The 16328-nt window shown below is 47.3% G+C and overlaps 10 protein-coding genes across 10 annotated transcripts; 6 read left to right on the top strand and 4 right to left on the bottom strand.

The window, feature by feature from the left end:
* Position 1: 1 nt before the first annotated feature.
* HD556DRAFT_1350669 (uncharacterized protein) lies at positions 2 to 1361 on the top strand. The gene is made up of 5 exons (XM_041302356.1): positions 2 to 144; positions 200 to 222; positions 277 to 398; positions 452 to 560; positions 616 to 1361. Exons 1-5 carry the CDS (start codon positions 14 to 16, stop codon positions 1164 to 1166), a joined length of 936 nt encoding a protein of 311 aa, XP_041163151.1. The 5' UTR covers positions 2 to 13; the 3' UTR covers positions 1167 to 1361.
* Positions 1362 to 1767: 406 nt separating this feature from the next.
* HD556DRAFT_1440174 (uncharacterized protein) lies at positions 1768 to 2929 on the bottom strand (the record flags this gene model as incomplete). The annotated part of the gene is made up of 5 exons (XM_041306077.1): positions 1768 to 2348; positions 2395 to 2500; positions 2565 to 2686; positions 2748 to 2770; positions 2826 to 2929. 5 exons carry the CDS (start codon positions 2927 to 2929, stop codon positions 1768 to 1770), a joined length of 936 nt encoding a protein of 311 aa, XP_041163150.1.
* Positions 2930 to 3521: 592 nt separating this feature from the next.
* On the bottom strand, positions 3522 to 5111 carry HD556DRAFT_1305931 (uncharacterized protein; the record flags this gene model as incomplete). The annotated part of the gene is made up of 4 exons (XM_041299844.1): positions 3522 to 4208; positions 4262 to 4478; positions 4530 to 4966; positions 5022 to 5111. The coding sequence occupies 4 exons, from the start codon at positions 5109 to 5111 to the stop codon at positions 3522 to 3524; spliced, it is 1431 nt and encodes a 476-aa protein (XP_041163149.1).
* Positions 5112 to 5343: 232 nt separating this feature from the next.
* Positions 5344 to 5980, top strand: HD556DRAFT_1232170 (uncharacterized protein; the record flags this gene model as incomplete). The annotated part of the gene is made up of 2 exons (XM_041297490.1): positions 5344 to 5653; positions 5703 to 5980. The coding sequence occupies 2 exons, from the start codon at positions 5344 to 5346 to the stop codon at positions 5978 to 5980; spliced, it is 588 nt and encodes a 195-aa protein (XP_041163148.1).
* A 752-nt stretch (positions 5981 to 6732) lies between these two features.
* Positions 6733 to 7306, top strand: HD556DRAFT_1232168 (ACN9-domain-containing protein; the record flags this gene model as incomplete). Its single annotated transcript, XM_041297489.1, has 4 exons — positions 6733 to 6824; positions 6887 to 6966; positions 7017 to 7159; positions 7217 to 7306. The coding sequence occupies 4 exons, from the start codon at positions 6733 to 6735 to the stop codon at positions 7304 to 7306; spliced, it is 405 nt and encodes a 134-aa protein (XP_041163147.1).
* A 520-nt stretch (positions 7307 to 7826) lies between these two features.
* HD556DRAFT_1350647 (cyanate lyase C-terminal domain-containing protein) lies at positions 7827 to 8778 on the top strand. The gene is made up of 7 exons (XM_041302355.1): positions 7827 to 7889; positions 7945 to 8023; positions 8079 to 8152; positions 8203 to 8388; positions 8444 to 8461; positions 8512 to 8603; positions 8668 to 8778. Exons 1-7 carry the CDS (start codon positions 7875 to 7877, stop codon positions 8696 to 8698), a joined length of 495 nt encoding a protein of 164 aa, XP_041163146.1. The 5' UTR covers positions 7827 to 7874; the 3' UTR covers positions 8699 to 8778.
* On the top strand, positions 8643 to 10031 carry HD556DRAFT_184859 (uncharacterized protein). Its single transcript, XM_041309830.1, has one exon. The coding sequence runs from the start codon at positions 8858 to 8860 to the stop codon at positions 9875 to 9877; it is 1020 nt and encodes a 339-aa protein (XP_041163145.1). The 5' UTR covers positions 8643 to 8857; the 3' UTR covers positions 9878 to 10031.
* A 16-nt stretch (positions 10032 to 10047) lies between these two features.
* On the bottom strand, positions 10048 to 11791 carry HD556DRAFT_1440168 (uncharacterized protein; the record flags this gene model as incomplete). Its single annotated transcript, XM_041306076.1, has 10 exons — positions 10048 to 10250; positions 10309 to 10360; positions 10402 to 10558; positions 10605 to 10742; positions 10983 to 11022; positions 11070 to 11181; positions 11223 to 11271; positions 11328 to 11364; positions 11416 to 11584; positions 11633 to 11791. 10 exons carry the CDS (start codon positions 11789 to 11791, stop codon positions 10048 to 10050), a joined length of 1116 nt encoding a protein of 371 aa, XP_041163144.1.
* Positions 11792 to 12196: 405 nt separating this feature from the next.
* On the bottom strand, positions 12197 to 14691 carry HD556DRAFT_1534753 (beta-tubulin 2; the record flags this gene model as incomplete). Its single annotated transcript, XM_041309576.1, has 20 exons — positions 14619 to 14691; positions 14424 to 14497; positions 14315 to 14350; positions 14166 to 14261; positions 14029 to 14116; positions 13959 to 13970; positions 13756 to 13901; positions 13655 to 13705; positions 13582 to 13602; positions 13455 to 13531; positions 13346 to 13406; positions 13232 to 13293; positions 13138 to 13180; positions 13001 to 13089; positions 12905 to 12952; positions 12800 to 12851; positions 12651 to 12748; positions 12376 to 12603; positions 12304 to 12319; positions 12197 to 12277 (listed from the first exon to the last, which is right to left on the bottom strand). Exons 1-20 carry the CDS (start codon positions 14647 to 14649, stop codon positions 12197 to 12199), a joined length of 1410 nt encoding a protein of 469 aa, XP_041163143.1. The 5' UTR covers positions 14650 to 14691.
* Positions 14692 to 14801: 110 nt separating this feature from the next.
* HD556DRAFT_184355 (cell cycle checkpoint) lies at positions 14802 to 16128 on the top strand. The gene is made up of 7 exons (XM_041309829.1): positions 14802 to 14871; positions 14922 to 15036; positions 15088 to 15430; positions 15480 to 15654; positions 15706 to 15861; positions 15914 to 16054; positions 16103 to 16128. The coding sequence occupies exons 1-6, from the start codon at positions 14829 to 14831 to the stop codon at positions 16021 to 16023; spliced, it is 942 nt and encodes a 313-aa protein (XP_041163142.1). The 5' UTR covers positions 14802 to 14828; the 3' UTR covers positions 16024 to 16054; positions 16103 to 16128.
* Positions 16129 to 16328: the final 200 nt, after the last annotated feature.

The raw sequence follows: 16328 nt of genomic DNA, 5'->3' as shown, positions 1-16328 counted from the left end.
ATACGGTATTACCATGTCTTTACCACTGATCGAGTCGCAGAAACCTGCCAGTGGGGTTCGCTCTCTGGAAGGGTTCAGTACAATTGGCACTGGGATATATCTCCGGAGTACTGGTGAGCAATGCCAGGATACTACATTACCAAAGTGAGTCAATGTCCGTGATAGCACAATAGCTGACGTGTCACGAGGCATTCTGTAGCGTCATCTTGATATTCGGATGGAGTAGGCCATTACTCTTCTCATACTAGGTTCTCGTCTAACGTCACGCGTCTGTAGTGGGAGCACAACTTAGGCATTTGCAGAATTATACCAATGCATATACCAAATTATATCCAAACGCATCTCAAATTGTTGTTCGGTGCAATCCGAATGTGTTCTGGACTACAACCGGCACTAAAGTGAGCACCCTACAAACCCTCACTGATGTTTTGTTGGCTTACACAATCAAAAGCAACGACGCCTCATGCCTGTAATCGATGCTTTGGAAGCACTGCATTGTTTCCCATCTTCCTCTTCTGCCGAACCACCTCCCCGCATACTCACTCACGTGTTTTCCAATGGTAGGTCCACCGCAGACTGAATGCGGAACAAACTGATCATTGTATGCACCACCAGGAGGCTCCCTGCAAATGACACTTCTTGGACATATGCTGCGGCGGAAATACGGCTCTGCATTAATTCAACAGTTCATCACGAGCACATTGATCCTTGACTCGTGTCCAGCAACGGGTAGCCTAAAAACAATTAAACTCGCTTTCAGCGCCGTTATCCGGAATCCAATTCTCAGGATCATCGTACTCACTATGTTATACACAATGCACTTCGTCGGCCTTGGCCTATCTTTAGTATTGGGCAAGCGAATAATGGTTATGGAAAACCTCCGGATCGAAATGTGGAATCCTCATGTCCTGCCATGGATGGGCCACCATACGCCCCGCCTGTATCTTTTCTCGCGCAAAGATAAATTGATTCCGTGGCAAGATGTCACACGACATGCGGAGATCGCGAAGGAGCGCGGGATGGATGCACGTTGCGAACTGTTTGAAGAGAGCGAACATGTAGCACACATTCGAGTGGAGCCAGAGAGGTATTGGGCTTCGGTACAGGATATTTGGGCAGCCGCAATCTCCAAGGGGAAAGTTGAGGATCAGAGACTACTTACATAGATTTACGTCGGAAGATTTGCCTCGCTTGTTGTAGTGCACCCGTGTAGAGCACCCCTTCAATCGATCAACTATAGAGCTGCTACAATTATCTTCCTAGGTGTGCTCCTTTCATACCCTCCGCTTGGTATTATTGTACGCCGACTGCTCATCAGCTAAGATATGTGGAACTGCAATATTAATATTGGTTATTTCTTATATTAGCCTCGCTGATTATTAATTGTCGAAAAAACGGATATCTACTACTACTATATTAACTTACACTTATATAGCACTGCCCATTGGTCGACCGAACGAAACAGATCAACGTCGCCGCGCTAGCATGGACGAGAGCACCAACTTGAAACAGCAACATCCAATGCCAGTCAAAGTGGCACTCGTACTATCATGTTGGCACGTATTGTCAGATCTGGCGGCTACCCTGGTTTAGACTCGGAGACCCTGGAAGGTGCTCAGTCTCGAAGGACTCCGGCCTCCCCTCTGAACACTTGCAAGAATTTCCCAAAGGTGATCTCGCAGTCCAGGTCACTGCGTTTGAACTATAGGAAGACATACATAACAAACGGACGTGGCAGGCAACTAGGAATGCAGACTACTGTTACTGCTAAAGGAAGCTGCGACGCCACTGAGCTGGCGGAGTTTGCGATATTATCTGCTCGCCTTTCTCCTTGGAGATTGCAACCACCCAAACCTCTTGTACCGAAGACCAATACCTCTCTGGCTCGGCCCGCATGTGTCCCACATGGTCGCTCTCTTCAAATAGCTCACACCGAACATCCATTCCGAGTTCCTTTGCTGTCTCGGCATGGTGCATGACCTCTTGCCACGGAATCAATTTATCTTTGCGCGAGAAAAGATACAGGCGGGGCGTGTGGAGGCCCATCCATGGCAGGACGCGGGGATTCTGCATGTCGGCGTAGATGTCTGAAACCAACATCATTCGCTTACCAAACAGGAGAGGTAGGCAGAAGCGGATGAAGTACACCGTGGATATGAAGGTGAGTACGATGGGTCTGATAATTGGGTTCTGGACCATAGCGCTGAACGTGAGTTTGATTGTATTGAAGTTGACAATTGATGGGCATGAGTCCAGGATCAATGTGCTCGTGAATGACCATTGGGCGGATACAGAACCGTATTTCTGCTGTAACATGTGACCAAGATATGTCATTTGCAGGGAGCCTCCTGGTGAAGGTTTAGCTTGTTCCAATTTCAGTCTGGGCGAACCCACCACCGGAAAACACGTGGGTTAGTATTCGGGGACGCCTTTGTGCAGAGGATTTAGAATATGGCAAGCAATGCAATGCCTCCAATGCATCAATAACAGGCGTGAGACGCTGTTGCTTTAATCGTGTGAGGCGACAACATAACAGTGAGCAATCGATGTATTAAGGTGCTCACCATAGTACTGATTTTACTCCATACTATGTCGGGGTTGCACCGAACAACGATTTGAGACGCGTTTGGATATAATTCGGTATATGCATGGGTATAATTCCGCAAGTACTTCCGTTGTGCACCCACTATAGACGCAACTCACATTAGACCAGGACTTCAGCAAGAACGAGAAGAGTAATGACGTACTCCATCCGAATATCAAAATGACGCTAATTAAACACCCTGTGAGCTGTCTCGCTAAGCAACACCAGACATGAGACTCACTTTGGTGACGTAGTGTCCGAGCCCTGGTCTTTCTCACCGTTATCCCGGAGATACATCCCAGGGCCAATCATACTGAACCCTTCCAGGGGATGAAATCCAGGCATCGGCGACATCGACTTCATACTGAATGTACTACCAGAGATAAACACAACGATATGTCCATTGCAAACATTGTAATGGGAGCTTTATAAAACTTTCGGAAACTTTTACGGGACCATGGATTTCCTTGCATGTCAACAGATAAACGAGACCTGATCACACCTGACACAGAAATCAACACCCATGACACTTCTAGTGGCGAGACATGTTATGCTATTGAACAAGTCGCTTTGCTGCATTAGACGATGTGCACAGCATCCATTGATACTAGTTTACAACAGGTCGGTTATAGGTACACGAATAGCCTTCTGCGCTTACATTAGTGAGCAATTTTATGCGTGGCCACGCAGTCCTTCCATTCCAACGAGAATTCGCCGAGGCTAGGAACGACAACCTCCAAAGGAAATCAAGTACTTCCATGGAATCAGAATGATATGAGAGTCTATACCATTGCTACTTCCAACGTCATGTTTCCAACTACCAGAGATTTTGAACTAAAAGTTAGCATGACAGGAGTTTAGCATATCCCTCGGGAGCATACAAATTGCCGGTTGCATGCCCGAATATTTAGAGCCAGACACTGACATGGACTATATTTTAAATATCTAGGATAGTGACAGCACCAGCAGCCGAGCCTAGTGCGACGCAGCCTCTTTCCTCGTCGTAATCAAGACATGTCCAATTCTTGCCACAATTCTTCCAGGATGACTTGACCTGCGGTTCACCTTGAGTATTGAGTAATCCAGGGAAAGCAGCGGCGACGAGTGTTTCGTGAGACTGTGGTACAGGCATATTTTGCAGGTGAACGTTCGAAGAGATTAGGCCCGCAACTGAATAATCTTCTGGTTGTACCCAGACTGCAGTCCCATACGGACCGAGCACCATGTCGGTGCATCGTAAGGCACCCCGGCGTGGGGTGACGATTTCTTTAGTCATAGAAGGAGGAAAATTGTAGTATGGCCCATCGACAGTAGTTTGATAAGACGAGGTCATCGGACTCAAAGTCCAGAGTTGAATCTTGAACGTGGATGACCACGGGTCATCATTCTTCGTGCGCACGAGAATTGACAGAGGCTGTCCCTCCATTCTTGTGGGGTCCTTAGGCGAAAATGGCGGATTAGAGACAAAGATACCGTCCACCCAGCCAAATGTGCTCTGGGCATAAGGATAGTGGACACATGTGTTGGGATGTGATGCTAGTTTTGGCTCTGCAAATGCATGAACTGAACGAGCTCTGACAACAAGGATGGTCTTGTATGCAAAGACGATTTGAGTGCATTTATTCTACAGATCTCATAATAATGAAAACAAGGTTGAGAATTAACGGGCTGACGTACCCTCCAAAGGTCCGCTTCGACGGGACTTTGCAAGACCGCGTACTCCTGCGTTTTCCAGTTCCAGATTATTGTTTCGGCTTCATCGTCAGCTAAGGCCACTAAGGACCCAACCATAGCGATTGGTTGACGCAACGTGTTGAGTCGGGCAACGCATTCAAACCCCGGCGGAGAGTCTGGCGCTGCAGACGTGATAGCTAATATCTCAACCACAACGGAGCTGTGAATGCTTTAGTGCACTGGCGAGCATAGTCAGTAAGGCAATACAGACTCGTATCTGTGCAATGACACCGCGAGAGTAGCTTCACAGTCTTCAGACGTGTTCACTGCTAGATTAGAGAAAACAGCCTTTTCGGGGGACCAGGAAGTGACTCGCGTCAAGTTACGGCGATCCCAGAGTGTGATCATCGACCAGATACCCTGAGAAACTGTGATGAGCCATCTCCGATCATAGCCAGGAATGAAGTGGATGTCTTGAATAGGGCCCCCCCTGCTGGCTGCGAAGCTAGACGCGCGAAATGTAATTGAAGGAGCTTTCCAAGCTTCCCCAAGATGGTAGGCACGGCGTACTCTCTCCTCTAGATCACGAACAGAGAAACTCGAGAGTGGTTTCTTAGAGAAGGGTATGCCCTGCTGCAATATCTGAGAAGAACCAATATTCTGCCATACAATCTGCTGACTTGAGAAGAATAGCAGTCTATGACATGTCTAAAATTTCGGATAAGAGTGAGCAAAACCCTCAGTTGAGCTGAAAAAGGCTTACTTGTCTCAGGTTGAGCACATCTGGAACTGTTAACGCAGAAAAGACGCCAAGGAGGGTATCATCATCAAGAGAGTCGAGGGAAAGGCACATATTAGCGGTGACCTTTGCGATTGAACATACACCTGAGAAATATTATTGCCTCGTGGTACGGCTGGAGGTTCCTGTGAGTCCCAGCATCTGCTTATGACTTCGAGATCGTTAAAAGTCGCGTATCATTCTCAAGGGGCAAAACATACATATGCATACATACCCATATACGTGCAAATAAGTGCTACCACGGTCAAGAGCGCCCATGGGCCATAAGCAAGTAAAATCAGGTGTTATGTCTGCCAAGGAACCCACCCGACAACAGCTCTCCTCTCGTTTACAGTACCAATCCCATGTTCCTGCGTTCTTGCAAAAATTTCAGAATAAAATTCAAGGCATAACAGACGAAGACGAGGATGAGCCACAGTACTATGATGACGGTTCAGGACGTCCACCGATACCTGTCCGTGCTGCGATACCCCAACGACCCGACGATGATCCTGGAAGCGCAGACGAAGATGACGTTGATGAAAGACCTCAGGTAGTTGTGCTGAAAGAGGGCAAGCATCTCACAGAGAGGGAAGCAGAGAATGAGAGGCGGAAGGGTGCGTCTCACCCTACAAACATATTGCTTTTTCTGACAAGATCGTTTAGAGAAAGGATTGCCACCACTTCCTGATCCCAACAAGAAAGTGGAGAATGATACCAAGGATGATGCGAAATCAGACATGAATTCTTCGAAGAAGAAGCAAAAAGAGGCTGCGGTCACCCTGTCGTTTTCTTCTTCGGGTGCGAAGGTCCAACAATCCAACAAGCTCAAGCGAAAGGTTGTCGGAGATTTGGATGGCAGCGACGAAGGCTCTAAGAAAGCTTCGAAGAAAAAGTCGAAGAAAACACGGAAAGGACCGCTCTCATTTGGAGAAGATGTGTAATTGAAGTCTTCGGCGTAGTACTAGTAAGTTCTACTCTCTAATTTTTGCAGTGACAATTTTATCTAAGATTCTCCATTGCATATGCAAGTTTTGCCACGAGGATATCTTCTTGCCTTCACCATAAGGCGCGTTGAGAACTAGGAAGGACACGGCACATCGGCTATCGAGGAACCCATCACAAAAGCAGGAACATTCATTGACAGTGCTTATCTCACTCCACGTCATAGAACTATATGGACATGCTTCCAGAATTTCAGCGACACGAAATGCATATGGTCATCGAGACTCGACAGAGCATCAAGAATTCACAATGGACGCCTACAACCGCATTGTTAACACGTCACTCAACTTGTCCGTGGTTATATAGGCCAGGCCGGTCCCGAGCTCAATCAAGGTTCTCGAAGGGATTTGGTTCGTATATGTAGTACATACCATCACTAGTACTAGTAGTACATGAAATCTGCAAAATATGACCTTCTTAAATAATCACGTGATCAAACTAAATCACTTGGGCACAACTGAACACTTTGCTCGCCACTTGGTCCCGGACGTCGATCAGCTGTAAGCGCAATAATCAGCATCTGGCAAGAGGTGACCAACATTCGAGGTACGTAGTTACTCCTTGCACCTTTATCCAATCATTGGGGGTTCAAGACTTACTGGTTTTCCATAGAACTGTCCTCTATAACTTTGGAGGTACTCGGAACTACCAGGAAGTACTAACGAAACCAAAGACTGAGGGCAAATACACAATGTACTCTACTTTGGTTCGCCTCGCAGAGTCTGTGACCGCGAAGAGTTTGGACCTGCGCCAGGCGAGCGTTGCGCTACACCCGCCAATTCCGTACGTCTGTCGGTGATATTTTGGCGATGGCGAGTAGCTCAATTCCTACGTTCGTATTGTAGCCTATATCGCAGATTACTCAGGGCGCACAGGAGGCTCCCAATTGAAATGCGTTTATTGGGTGATGACTATGTCAAAGCTGGTATGTGTTCTACGGTAATGACGCACCACCAGCTCACGCCGTTCTTAAAGAGTTTAGAAGGCATAAAGAGATTACCAATCCAGTACACGTCATGGGATTCCTGACACAGTGGAAGATGTACTTGGATGAGCTACCTCGAGATCCCTCAGACTCGAGAAGTTTCAAAAAACTAGATCCCACGGTATACGAAAAGGTCTTTATGATTCCGCTCATCTGTGGCTTTGGTTTACTAGTATTAACATGTATTCAGATGTCTGCAGAACAACTTGGACAGTTGTATGAGTTCATGCACGCGACTAAAGAGATATGGAAACCAGTGAATGACGAACAGGCCCACTGAGTCTGAGACTGAGAAATAACATCCTCAGTGACTGTCGTGCATGTATCCTTCCGCTTTGTTCCGTGAAGCCCTGTACCCTCCGACACGGCCGAATCTCAGGCCAAGAAATGAAATCGTCAGTCGTCCATAACCTGTCCTTCGTTTACATACACCGTTCCGCTTAGTTCCGTGAAGTCCTACGCGTTTCGCCAAGGCCGAATTTGAAACCAAGGTGTGGCACCTTCAGTCATCCATACGCCGTCTTTCATGTGCATACTGCACTCCGCTTAGTTCCGTAAAATCCCAGCTGTTCCGCCTTTGACACGACTCGGAGGACGAATGAAGTTACTGGGAAGTTTTAGTCTGAGGTCTCCGGACCAATCCGGCTCAAGACGAGAAAATTCATCCCTTTGCAATTGTACTGCCTTGTGCTTCCGTGAGTTCGCTATCAACGGGGCCCCCACTCCTTCCCACTATCATGAATAGTCACGTGCACGGGTAGATATAAATGAGAAATGAGAAATGAGATTCACTAGCATATAGATTCAACTTGGTTTTCATCATTTTGCCCCAAACTCACTCATCCGTAATGTCGCAAGCTGCTGTCAGTAACTTTGTTTTACTTTTCATTGCGACAGTTTGGCTGAGTAGCTAGGAAGACTGTCTCATCGAACAACCTGCCTTATGCTGACCTGCCCCCGATTATGGCAGCACTCTTCGAGGCTAAAGCAAGGAAAGGTAAGGCACCGGTGCGGGCGCGATAGCGAGTTATGGACTCTCTAACACACAATAGGGTTGTCTTTTGAAGCTATTTCCAAGGCAATCGGAAGAGATGAGATCTGGGTAGCTGCAGCGTTCTATGGACAGGTTCGTCTGCACAGTAGTATTTGGTCGCGATCGTTCACGTGTTCCCATAGGCCAAAATGTCTCCTGAAGAGCTTGAAGCTGTTGCCAATGTCCTGGACATTCCCATTGCTAACGTCCAGAGTGAGCTTGGTTCCCACTGGTGGCCTAACCGTGGTGGCCTTGGACCTATGCCCCCCACCGATCCCGTCCTCTATCGTCTATACGAGAGTGTCCTCGTGTATGGACATGCCATCAAGGTCTGTTGTGTTTGATATCATCCATGACACAATCTCATAAAGCGATCGAAATCAGGCTGTCGTTCATGAGAAGGTGAGGAATTTGAAATCTGACTCGCCAACATGCTAACCTGGTTTCTGCAGTTTGGCGACGGCATCATGTCCATGATCGACTGCAAAGTTAACGTTACCAAAAAGCCGGACCCAAAGGGTGACCGTGTCGTTTTGACCTTTGAGTGAGTTGCCCTGTGTTGTCCGATATTTCTGCTCAGGTCCTTATCTGGTCATCCCCTATTACAGTGGCAAGTTCTTGCCTTACGCAAAATGGTAGAAACTTCGTACTTGTCAATATATTGTATTATTACCACAGATGATGTTAGGGAACCCTGATGCAATTGTTTCTGCCAGATATTTTGATTCAGACCAGGATATGATGAATAAGTCGCCTACGTGGTCGAATGTCACCTAACCACATTTACTACAGGAAACCATGATGTCCAGCTCATCTTCATCTTCTGAAAGCTCTTCTCGGGCGCACAGCCTTTCTTCAACCTCCCTTTCGTCTTCGAGATCTAGTTCATCCTTATTCTACCACGGTTCCGATGCTTCCAGCATGTATACAGAGGTTTCGAGCAGCCCCCCAGGTTCTCCAAATCTGCAAACATCGTCCCAAAAGACCAAGGATTTCATTGCTGTCGCATCCGCAAGGCTATCCAAAGCCTGTGAGCAGGTCTCACACGCACTCAGCGACGCAACTCCTAAGGACTCAATGTTCCGTTCTCCCATAAACCCTGCTATTGTCGAGGAGGATGTGGGATATGAATCGGATGGTGATGTTCGCGGGGCGAATATGAAAGTTCCTCCAAGCTCTCAGAATGCAAGACCCAAGTTCTTACGAGTGGACACAAAACAACACAAAAGAGCTGCTTCCATCCTCCACCCGTTCAGTGTGACCACTAAAGCCATCGCTCCTAACTCAAATACTACTCACAAACGCTCGCTCGCTCGTCTTGATACTATTTCTAACACGCGCGCTATTCCGGACTACGAGCTCGCAACTATGACGCTACCGAAGCCGCCTGCTGGACTTGGCCTGACTCTACCGTCAGTATATCTTTCGAAGCCCATCCCTCGTGCATGCACAATGCCAACTATGAAGTCCTCTTCTGGACACAACCTGAAAGAATCACTTCCGCATCGCCCACCAAACCTGCCACCGCAGACTTCCCACCTGTATGAGCCACCAAAGGTTTACCTTCGCCCCATAGAGCTGCCTGGTACACCGTCACCTATGGAGTACCTGCCCCCCAGCATCATGGTGTGTGAGAGTCTGAGTGGAAAGGTCAAGCAATCCTCGTCTGTGCTTCCTTCGCCAGTCGAAGGATTGTCACCACTCTGGGCGTTCCCTCCCCTTACGAGCTTCGCGCCACTTGAAGCAATGCCTCAGAGTCCCCTGCTACTCAGTCAGGGCAGTGTTGCAGGCTGGAACCCATACTTCCCTTCCGTCTAGGTAGGGCGGCGTGTCTGGGCAGGTATACATCCCACTAATTTGGCTGGTTTATCCAGAATCATCGAACAACCCGCGCGTCAAAGTTAGGTGATAAAGTAGATAATAACGACCTGTTCACGTGTATGGATTGAAATGAACGGCAGCTGCAGCATAGAGCGTATAGCATTTTATTATGTGACAGGAACAGGGAGACCCATCGCGATTCGGCTGATAGGCTGGACGATATCTGCATCAACGCCAAGTCCAACGTACGGGAGGCCCGTCCCGTCGCTCGCGAAATCAGGTGGGTTAGTACCGGCGAGGAAGGCCTCAGCCTGCTTCTTGACATAGGCCATATTTTGAGGGGTCTGCGGAACAGCTGGGATGTACATGACTGGACATTGACTGATCAGATCTGAAAATTCACACAAAGCTGATTAAATCAGACTCACTAGCAGAGTCATGTGAACCGGTGTGCCCATGCTCGACGGAATAAACGACATCCTGTACGGATAATTCATAAGCATAGTGGGCGCGTGGCGCACGCATTGCCAGAACATCATGTCACCAGGATTGAATTCTGGAACAGATATCATTGTATCTTCTAGCCTGAGATGAGGATGCAAGTATGGGGTGGGTTGTTGGTCGACCCAGCTGCCGTCGCGAGGCTGAATGTCAGGAAAATCAGGAGTGGATATATTACTCAGGAGGATAGTGAAAATAGCAAGGCATTGTACACAGACCGAACATCCAGTTCTTCGGATCCAGTATGTCCTCGGAGTCGAGAGGAACAGTCGGTCGGAAGAATGGGCGGAGGATGGTGTACGCATTTGACAAGGGTACATCGGGGAATACTTTTAGGGTTCCTTGGGTAGGACCGGTTTCACTGAAATCGATATCAGCCTTCGTATTCAAGCCCGATGAAAGGAAGATCTGACGTCATAGCCAACCCTGGAAGGTCCGGAACGGGGTGAGTCGTGTCACAAAACTGGATTTTTCAAAACACTGTCACAACATACCTGTCCAGGTTTTCCGCTCAATGATACATGAGCATCAAGACGGCCCTCAAGTTCATAGGGGTCGTGCTGGCGCCAGTTGCCACTTAATTAATATGTCTGCGAAATACCTGCGGAAGTTGCTATCCTCCCAGCGCTCTATGGAACCACCTAGAATGCGCATCAAAACCCGATTTTTGAAAGAAAGGCGGACACACCGTTGACGTGAGGGGGGCCAACATTCCATTGTACACCAGGGCGACGGATGTGGAACAAATATGCATATACCAACGGAACGTCAAGGTCAACGCCTTCCATTTTCTTGTCGGTCTTTGCACGGTACAGGTTATTGATCCAAGTGAAGTGCAAACTTTGAGAACGTTAGGGTGGGCGCGTGCTTGTACTTGTGCTCTGGTCCAGCTAGCGAGTGGAATCAGTATCCATAAACAACTCGGTGACCAGGAACTATTTCTGACTAAAGGAAGAAGAGTTGCTTGTCTTGCTCTGGAAAACCTGCAAAGGTTGGCCATGAGATGAGCCATCAATCATGGACCGAAGGCCGACCTTCGACGTGAGGGTTAGCTTTCATAAAATCTTCCAACGCAATCTTCCACCCGACAGCTTCACCCTCCTCAACAACACCATGAATGACAATAGAGCCCTTACGTCGAATATCGTCGAGTTGCTCAAGGACCAGCGTGTCTAGATACTGAAAATGGACTTGAGGGATGTACTACGGAACGATTAGCGCCTCGTAAGTGAGAAATCGGAGATGACCGACCTTGGAGCCCTCGTCGACGATTTCTGACGTGCGCTCATCGAGTTCCTGGAGAAGATCGTTCCAAGACTGAGTCAAGCGCCTTTCATAGTCGGGAGTCGCTGCCACAATTTCGCGCTTGAGGTCAGCAAAGCGCTCAGACAAATTTGTCGTCGAAACCATGGCTGAAAGGATATCTTACGATTACAGATGTGAAGCCACCATCTCTTATAACCTGTTTGACAATATCATTTCTTAGTTACGGGCGGCTTCCGACATCACCGGTGTTCAGAGGCGTATGGTTAAATATCACGGTTCTGATAATAACATCTGAAGCACAAGCACTCAACTGTTTTGACGATCACAATAGCTGAAAACGTACCAAAATTTGACACTCGAATGAACTCCGATGGATAGAGCTGCAGAAACAAGCACCAGGACTCATAAGCAGTCGTAATTCATGACAAACAGTCCGATCCGAACAGGATCTCGGTGCATAGATATAAACAGGCTGCAAAAATGGATCTATGCTCAAAATAGGACGACAACGAAAACAAAGATAACCCAAGTTGCGGTGTTCAGCCTGTATTATTGCTCTCCCTCGACGTCAGCTTCTTCCTCTTCCACTGTAGCCTCCTGATACTGCGGATGCATAATCAACCAGCTGTTCTATCGCAAGAAACAAGCAATATTACCTGTTGATATTCTGATCTGTATTTAGAAGATACAAGAGTCAGTGACGTACGATGGTATAGATGTATACGCACATTAGATCCTGAGTATTACTCTCGGCCTCTGTGAACTCCATCACATCCATGCCCTCCCCAGTATACCAGTGCAAAAACGCACGGCGCTTGAACATAAGGGCAAACTGGTCAAGGTTACGCTTGAAGAGTTCCTGCATACATGTTGAATTCGCAAGGGCTACCGCTGCCTGAGGTTGGCCCACGGGGGGCACAGAGCAAAGCGAAACGGACACGTTGTCCGGGATCCACCTGAAATGTGTGAGTAAAGCCTTTGCCAGACCAGAACCTTTGCATACTCCACAAAGAGATTCGAATTCTTGCGTTGCAGCTGCATAACCGAATTCTGCACAAACGTTAGTAGTGCTATTTCATAATAACTACACCATACCTCTGCCTACGGAAAAGAATCAGATGTCACATTCACAAACATGTACAATGGACGTACCTCATGTGACGACACCTTGCCTCGGAAGATACAAGCAGCAGTCAGGTACCGACTGGGATTACGAATATTAGTGAGCCATTTATACTTGTACGTCATATGACATGCCCAAATCGAGGATCCGAAGCAACCAGAAGGTTCTTTTTATCGAACAATCTGTGACAAAATGAGCGAAGATCGACTACCATCAGTGATTGTACTCACGACGAGGTGAGTTCAGGCACAGAGAGTCTCTGGAAAGTCCGAGCTTTTGGATCGTAGAATGGAGCAAAACTCGGCATCAGGAAATGTAGCTGAAGCACGGAGTCAGACAAAGTAGAAAAGTGTTTTACAGAACTCACCCGAGGGAAGGGAACAAGATTCATCCCAAGTTTTCGAAGATCACTGAGGACATTGCTGAAATGGCTGAACACTCATGCACCGGGAATTGCTTACCCGTTGAGCTGACCAGGAAACCTCAGACTCGTGCTAACACCACACATGACCTTGGCTATGAGCTACAACAGAAATTGAACAATGGCACGCGGATATAAAAGTAGTGAGGCTTACTTGGTTCAGATCTTTGTATCCAGGACTTTTGATTTTAAGAGTGCGGACGGCTATGTCATACCTGATTTCATCAGGGTTTAGCTCGCTAAACAGATCGGGAGATTCTCACAAGGCCTCGTTGTCGATACAAATAGTAAGATCGCAATTATCGACCAGTTGATGTACAGAAAGAAGGGAATTGTATGGCTGACGATGATCAGCAACAAATCAGGCAGGAAATGAAAGCTATATCTTACTTCAACAACAGTCTCGGAAACCTGCAAGTCAATATTAGTCATCAGCCTCACCTGGGAGATGTCAGCCACTGACATTGGGTGCAGGAAGAACCGAAAACGTAGAAAGCATTCGATCGGGATATTCCTATTCATAGATCAGTATACAACCAGACCAGGAGTATCACCAGGACAGACCTCCCGCAGTTTTGACAGAAGCAAAGAACCCAGACCAGCGCCAGTACCACCTCCAAGTGAGTGGATTATCTGGAATCCTTGCAATGCTTCTGTAGCCTCGGACTGTCTTCGCACAATATCCAAGATGCCGTCAATCAGCTCGGCCCCTGTGTTTCGGACATGTCAGGCCTTTCATGAAGCAGATAGTAGCGATATCTCCGCACCTTCGGTGTAATCTAAGCATCGTTACGAAATATCATCAGATCATGAAGTACACAGAAACACCAGGCTTACATCCTTTCGCCCAATTATTTCCAGCCCCTGAGTCGCTAGTGAAGTACGTATCCGGACGAAATAGTTGACCCAGCGGCCCCGAACGAAGCTATAAAAAATCAGAACCTTGTATAAAAACTGAATTCAATCAAACTGACGCGATTGCAGACTCCGGATTCAAGATCCACCTGAACGCTTCGCGGGACGTACTTGGTAGGTCCACTAGAGTCCACTTGCGTAAAGTATACGCCTGCCTGTGAACGACAGAGATCAGAGGTAGGTGGTGAATAATTTTCTGATGACGGACTCGTGCAATTTGTTGAGGGTCATTGCCTTTGTACATCTAGATGTATAACGCCGTCGTGTCAGCTGATATCTACGTGGACTAAGTCCTTAGTTTCAAAGGAACTGCTCACCCCAGCATCGTCGAGGCCATGCTCCGCTAAGAGCATCCTCCAAAAGGCCTCTCCTACTTGGTTTCCTGCCTGTGATGTTATTTTTCATGAATAACAACCCTGATCCCAGACTACGAGCATGCACGATGATTTACCTGCCCGACCTAAATCGATGAGGTAGGAAGTCAGAACGATCGTGGATGGATACTTATGAACTTACTTGAATGTTTACTATTTCTCGCGACATGATGGAAGGACGAAAGAATCGATGACCAAGGCGGCCCTCGACCACAATCCCAGTAAGGATCCGATATTAATACTATGGTTCGAGGGGTTACGCCCGGGAATTGCCGCAAATACTTAATATAGAGTACCCCATGTGACCGTGTCCAATTTACGCGTCGCGTTCTGCCACCAACGTCCATTATGCGTTTCAGAGCTACCATAGAAAATGCCCCAATTTTCTATCGTCAGTAATTATGTGAACTATATATGTTTTGTCTTTTGAATCATCTTTAGGTCTTATACAAGCGGTGGAAAAATTACAGAAAAAATGTATCATGAAGTTCACCGAAACCGAGATGCACGTCATTTGCAACGATGATGCGAACGAGGGTGGAATTCAAGTCTGGTCGTAAGCTGAATTTGGTGTCTTCTACCGCACACATCTTATATTTATGGATAGCGTCGTAAAGGTCGACACCATGTTCACATCATACCGAATTCAGTCCAATGCAAACAATGCAATAACTCTGACACTGTCTACAGAAGCACTGCTATCAGCTCTTCGATCGTCTTCTTCATCAGCCTCGTCATCCTCTGTAGCAGCTGCTATCATTCCTTCATACGATGCTGATGAAGTCGTCATGAAGCTTGCTAAGAAAAATGAGCAGGCCGTGTTGAGCTTCGAGATGTACGGGATGTCCAGGTCAGGACGCAGAGTCCGCGTGGCGCATGATGTACGTATAGATGTGATGCGGCCAGCAGAAAGTGATAAACTCCACGAACCACGGTGCCCCGACCCAGAGGTAGGTGCTCGTTTCATTTCTGTTTACCGTGAAAGCTAATACACATCAGGTTCATGTCTTACTTCCCCCTCTACTAAAAATCCGTACCATAGTGGAGAGGTTACGTCCACTTTCAGACGTGCTTGCACTTCGTGCGAACAACAGTGGTATCCTTCAATTATCTATCAACACCGACACCGTGAAACTCGAGACACAATGGGTTAAATGCGGTAACCCATCAATGGGTGAGCATCGCGGTCCACTCTGTTGACGAGATCTTTTCTCACTCCACTCAGCCAAACACGAGATAGCCCAGAACGACGAAAACGACGATGCAGAAGACATCCTACTGAATAAGCCCGATCCTGACAAAATGTTTTGTGTGCTCGTCTCCATTCGGAGCTTTCTCAAGTTTTTAAACAGCCATGTCGTATCCGCTACCACCATCTTGTGTGCGTATTCCTAATTGCACGTTCCCTCTCACCAATGCTTTTGTCCATACAGGTTTATGTCACAATCACTGTGCTATCTTGTACGTCTACATAGGCGAGATAGCTGACGCAGGAGGCGTCCTCACGTACTATATTCCGACCGTTATCGATGGCGACGAGTGATTTTCAAAGACTATTCCTTTCTTCCATCGTGGTGAGCGTGTCCGCAAATGTTTGCCATCGCAATCTGATAATCACAAAGGCTATGCTTGTAGCTGACCAAATGATAACTGGTTTACATAAGGGGGTAAATTTCCGTCCGCTTTATATTTACTTATCAGCCGATATAACTACCTTCCCATGCCAGCTCCGATGGTTTTCCGGAACAACAATAATAATATATTTCAGGCGAGGGTAGAGGCTACAGAGAGAACATCAGATGAAGAAAGTAACACAATGGAACCTAACATGTAATGTGAGTAATACAA

This window comes from Suillus plorans, assembly GCF_016647745.1.
Source record: "Suillus plorans strain S12 chromosome Unknown HD556scaffold_13, whole genome shotgun sequence".
NCBI classification, from domain to species: Eukaryota; Fungi; Basidiomycota; class Agaricomycetes; order Boletales; family Suillaceae; genus Suillus; species Suillus plorans.
Note: the sequence above shows the minus strand (reverse complement) of the source record. Positions and strands in the feature narration are given on the sequence as shown.

What these genes read in the sequence shown, in the direction of transcription:
- HD556DRAFT_1350669 (XM_041302356.1), top strand. Translation starts at nt 14, where the DNA reads ATGTCTTTACCACTGATCGAGTCGCAGAAACCTGCCAGTGGGGTTCGC. An exon ending in CATCTTGATATTCGGATGGA is followed by an intron (nt 223 to 276) that starts GTAGGCCATTAC and finishes ACGCGTCTGTAG; the next exon opens with TGGGAGCACAACTTAGGCAT. An exon ending in CACTCACGTGTTTTCCAATG is followed by an intron (nt 561 to 615) that starts GTAGGTCCACCG and finishes ATGCACCACCAG; the next exon opens with GAGGCTCCCTGCAAATGACA.
- HD556DRAFT_1350647 (XM_041302355.1), top strand. An exon ending in CGAGGCTAAAGCAAGGAAAG is followed by an intron (nt 8,024 to 8,078) that starts GTAAGGCACCGG and finishes AACACACAATAG; the next exon opens with GGTTGTCTTTTGAAGCTATT. An exon ending in CGTGTCGTTTTGACCTTTGA is followed by an intron (nt 8,604 to 8,667) that starts GTGAGTTGCCCT and finishes CCCCTATTACAG; the next exon opens with TGGCAAGTTCTTGCCTTACG.
- HD556DRAFT_184859 (XM_041309830.1), top strand. Translation starts at nt 8,858, where the DNA reads ATGATGTCCAGCTCATCTTCATCTTCTGAAAGCTCTTCTCGGGCGCAC.
- HD556DRAFT_184355 (XM_041309829.1), top strand. Translation starts at nt 14,829, where the DNA reads ATGCGTTTCAGAGCTACCATAGAAAATGCCCCAATTTTCTATC. An exon ending in AAATGCCCCAATTTTCTATC is followed by an intron (nt 14,872 to 14,921) that starts GTCAGTAATTAT and finishes AATCATCTTTAG; the next exon opens with GTCTTATACAAGCGGTGGAA. An exon ending in ATCCGCTACCACCATCTTGT is followed by an intron (nt 15,862 to 15,913) that starts GTGCGTATTCCT and finishes TTGTCCATACAG; the next exon opens with GTTTATGTCACAATCACTGT.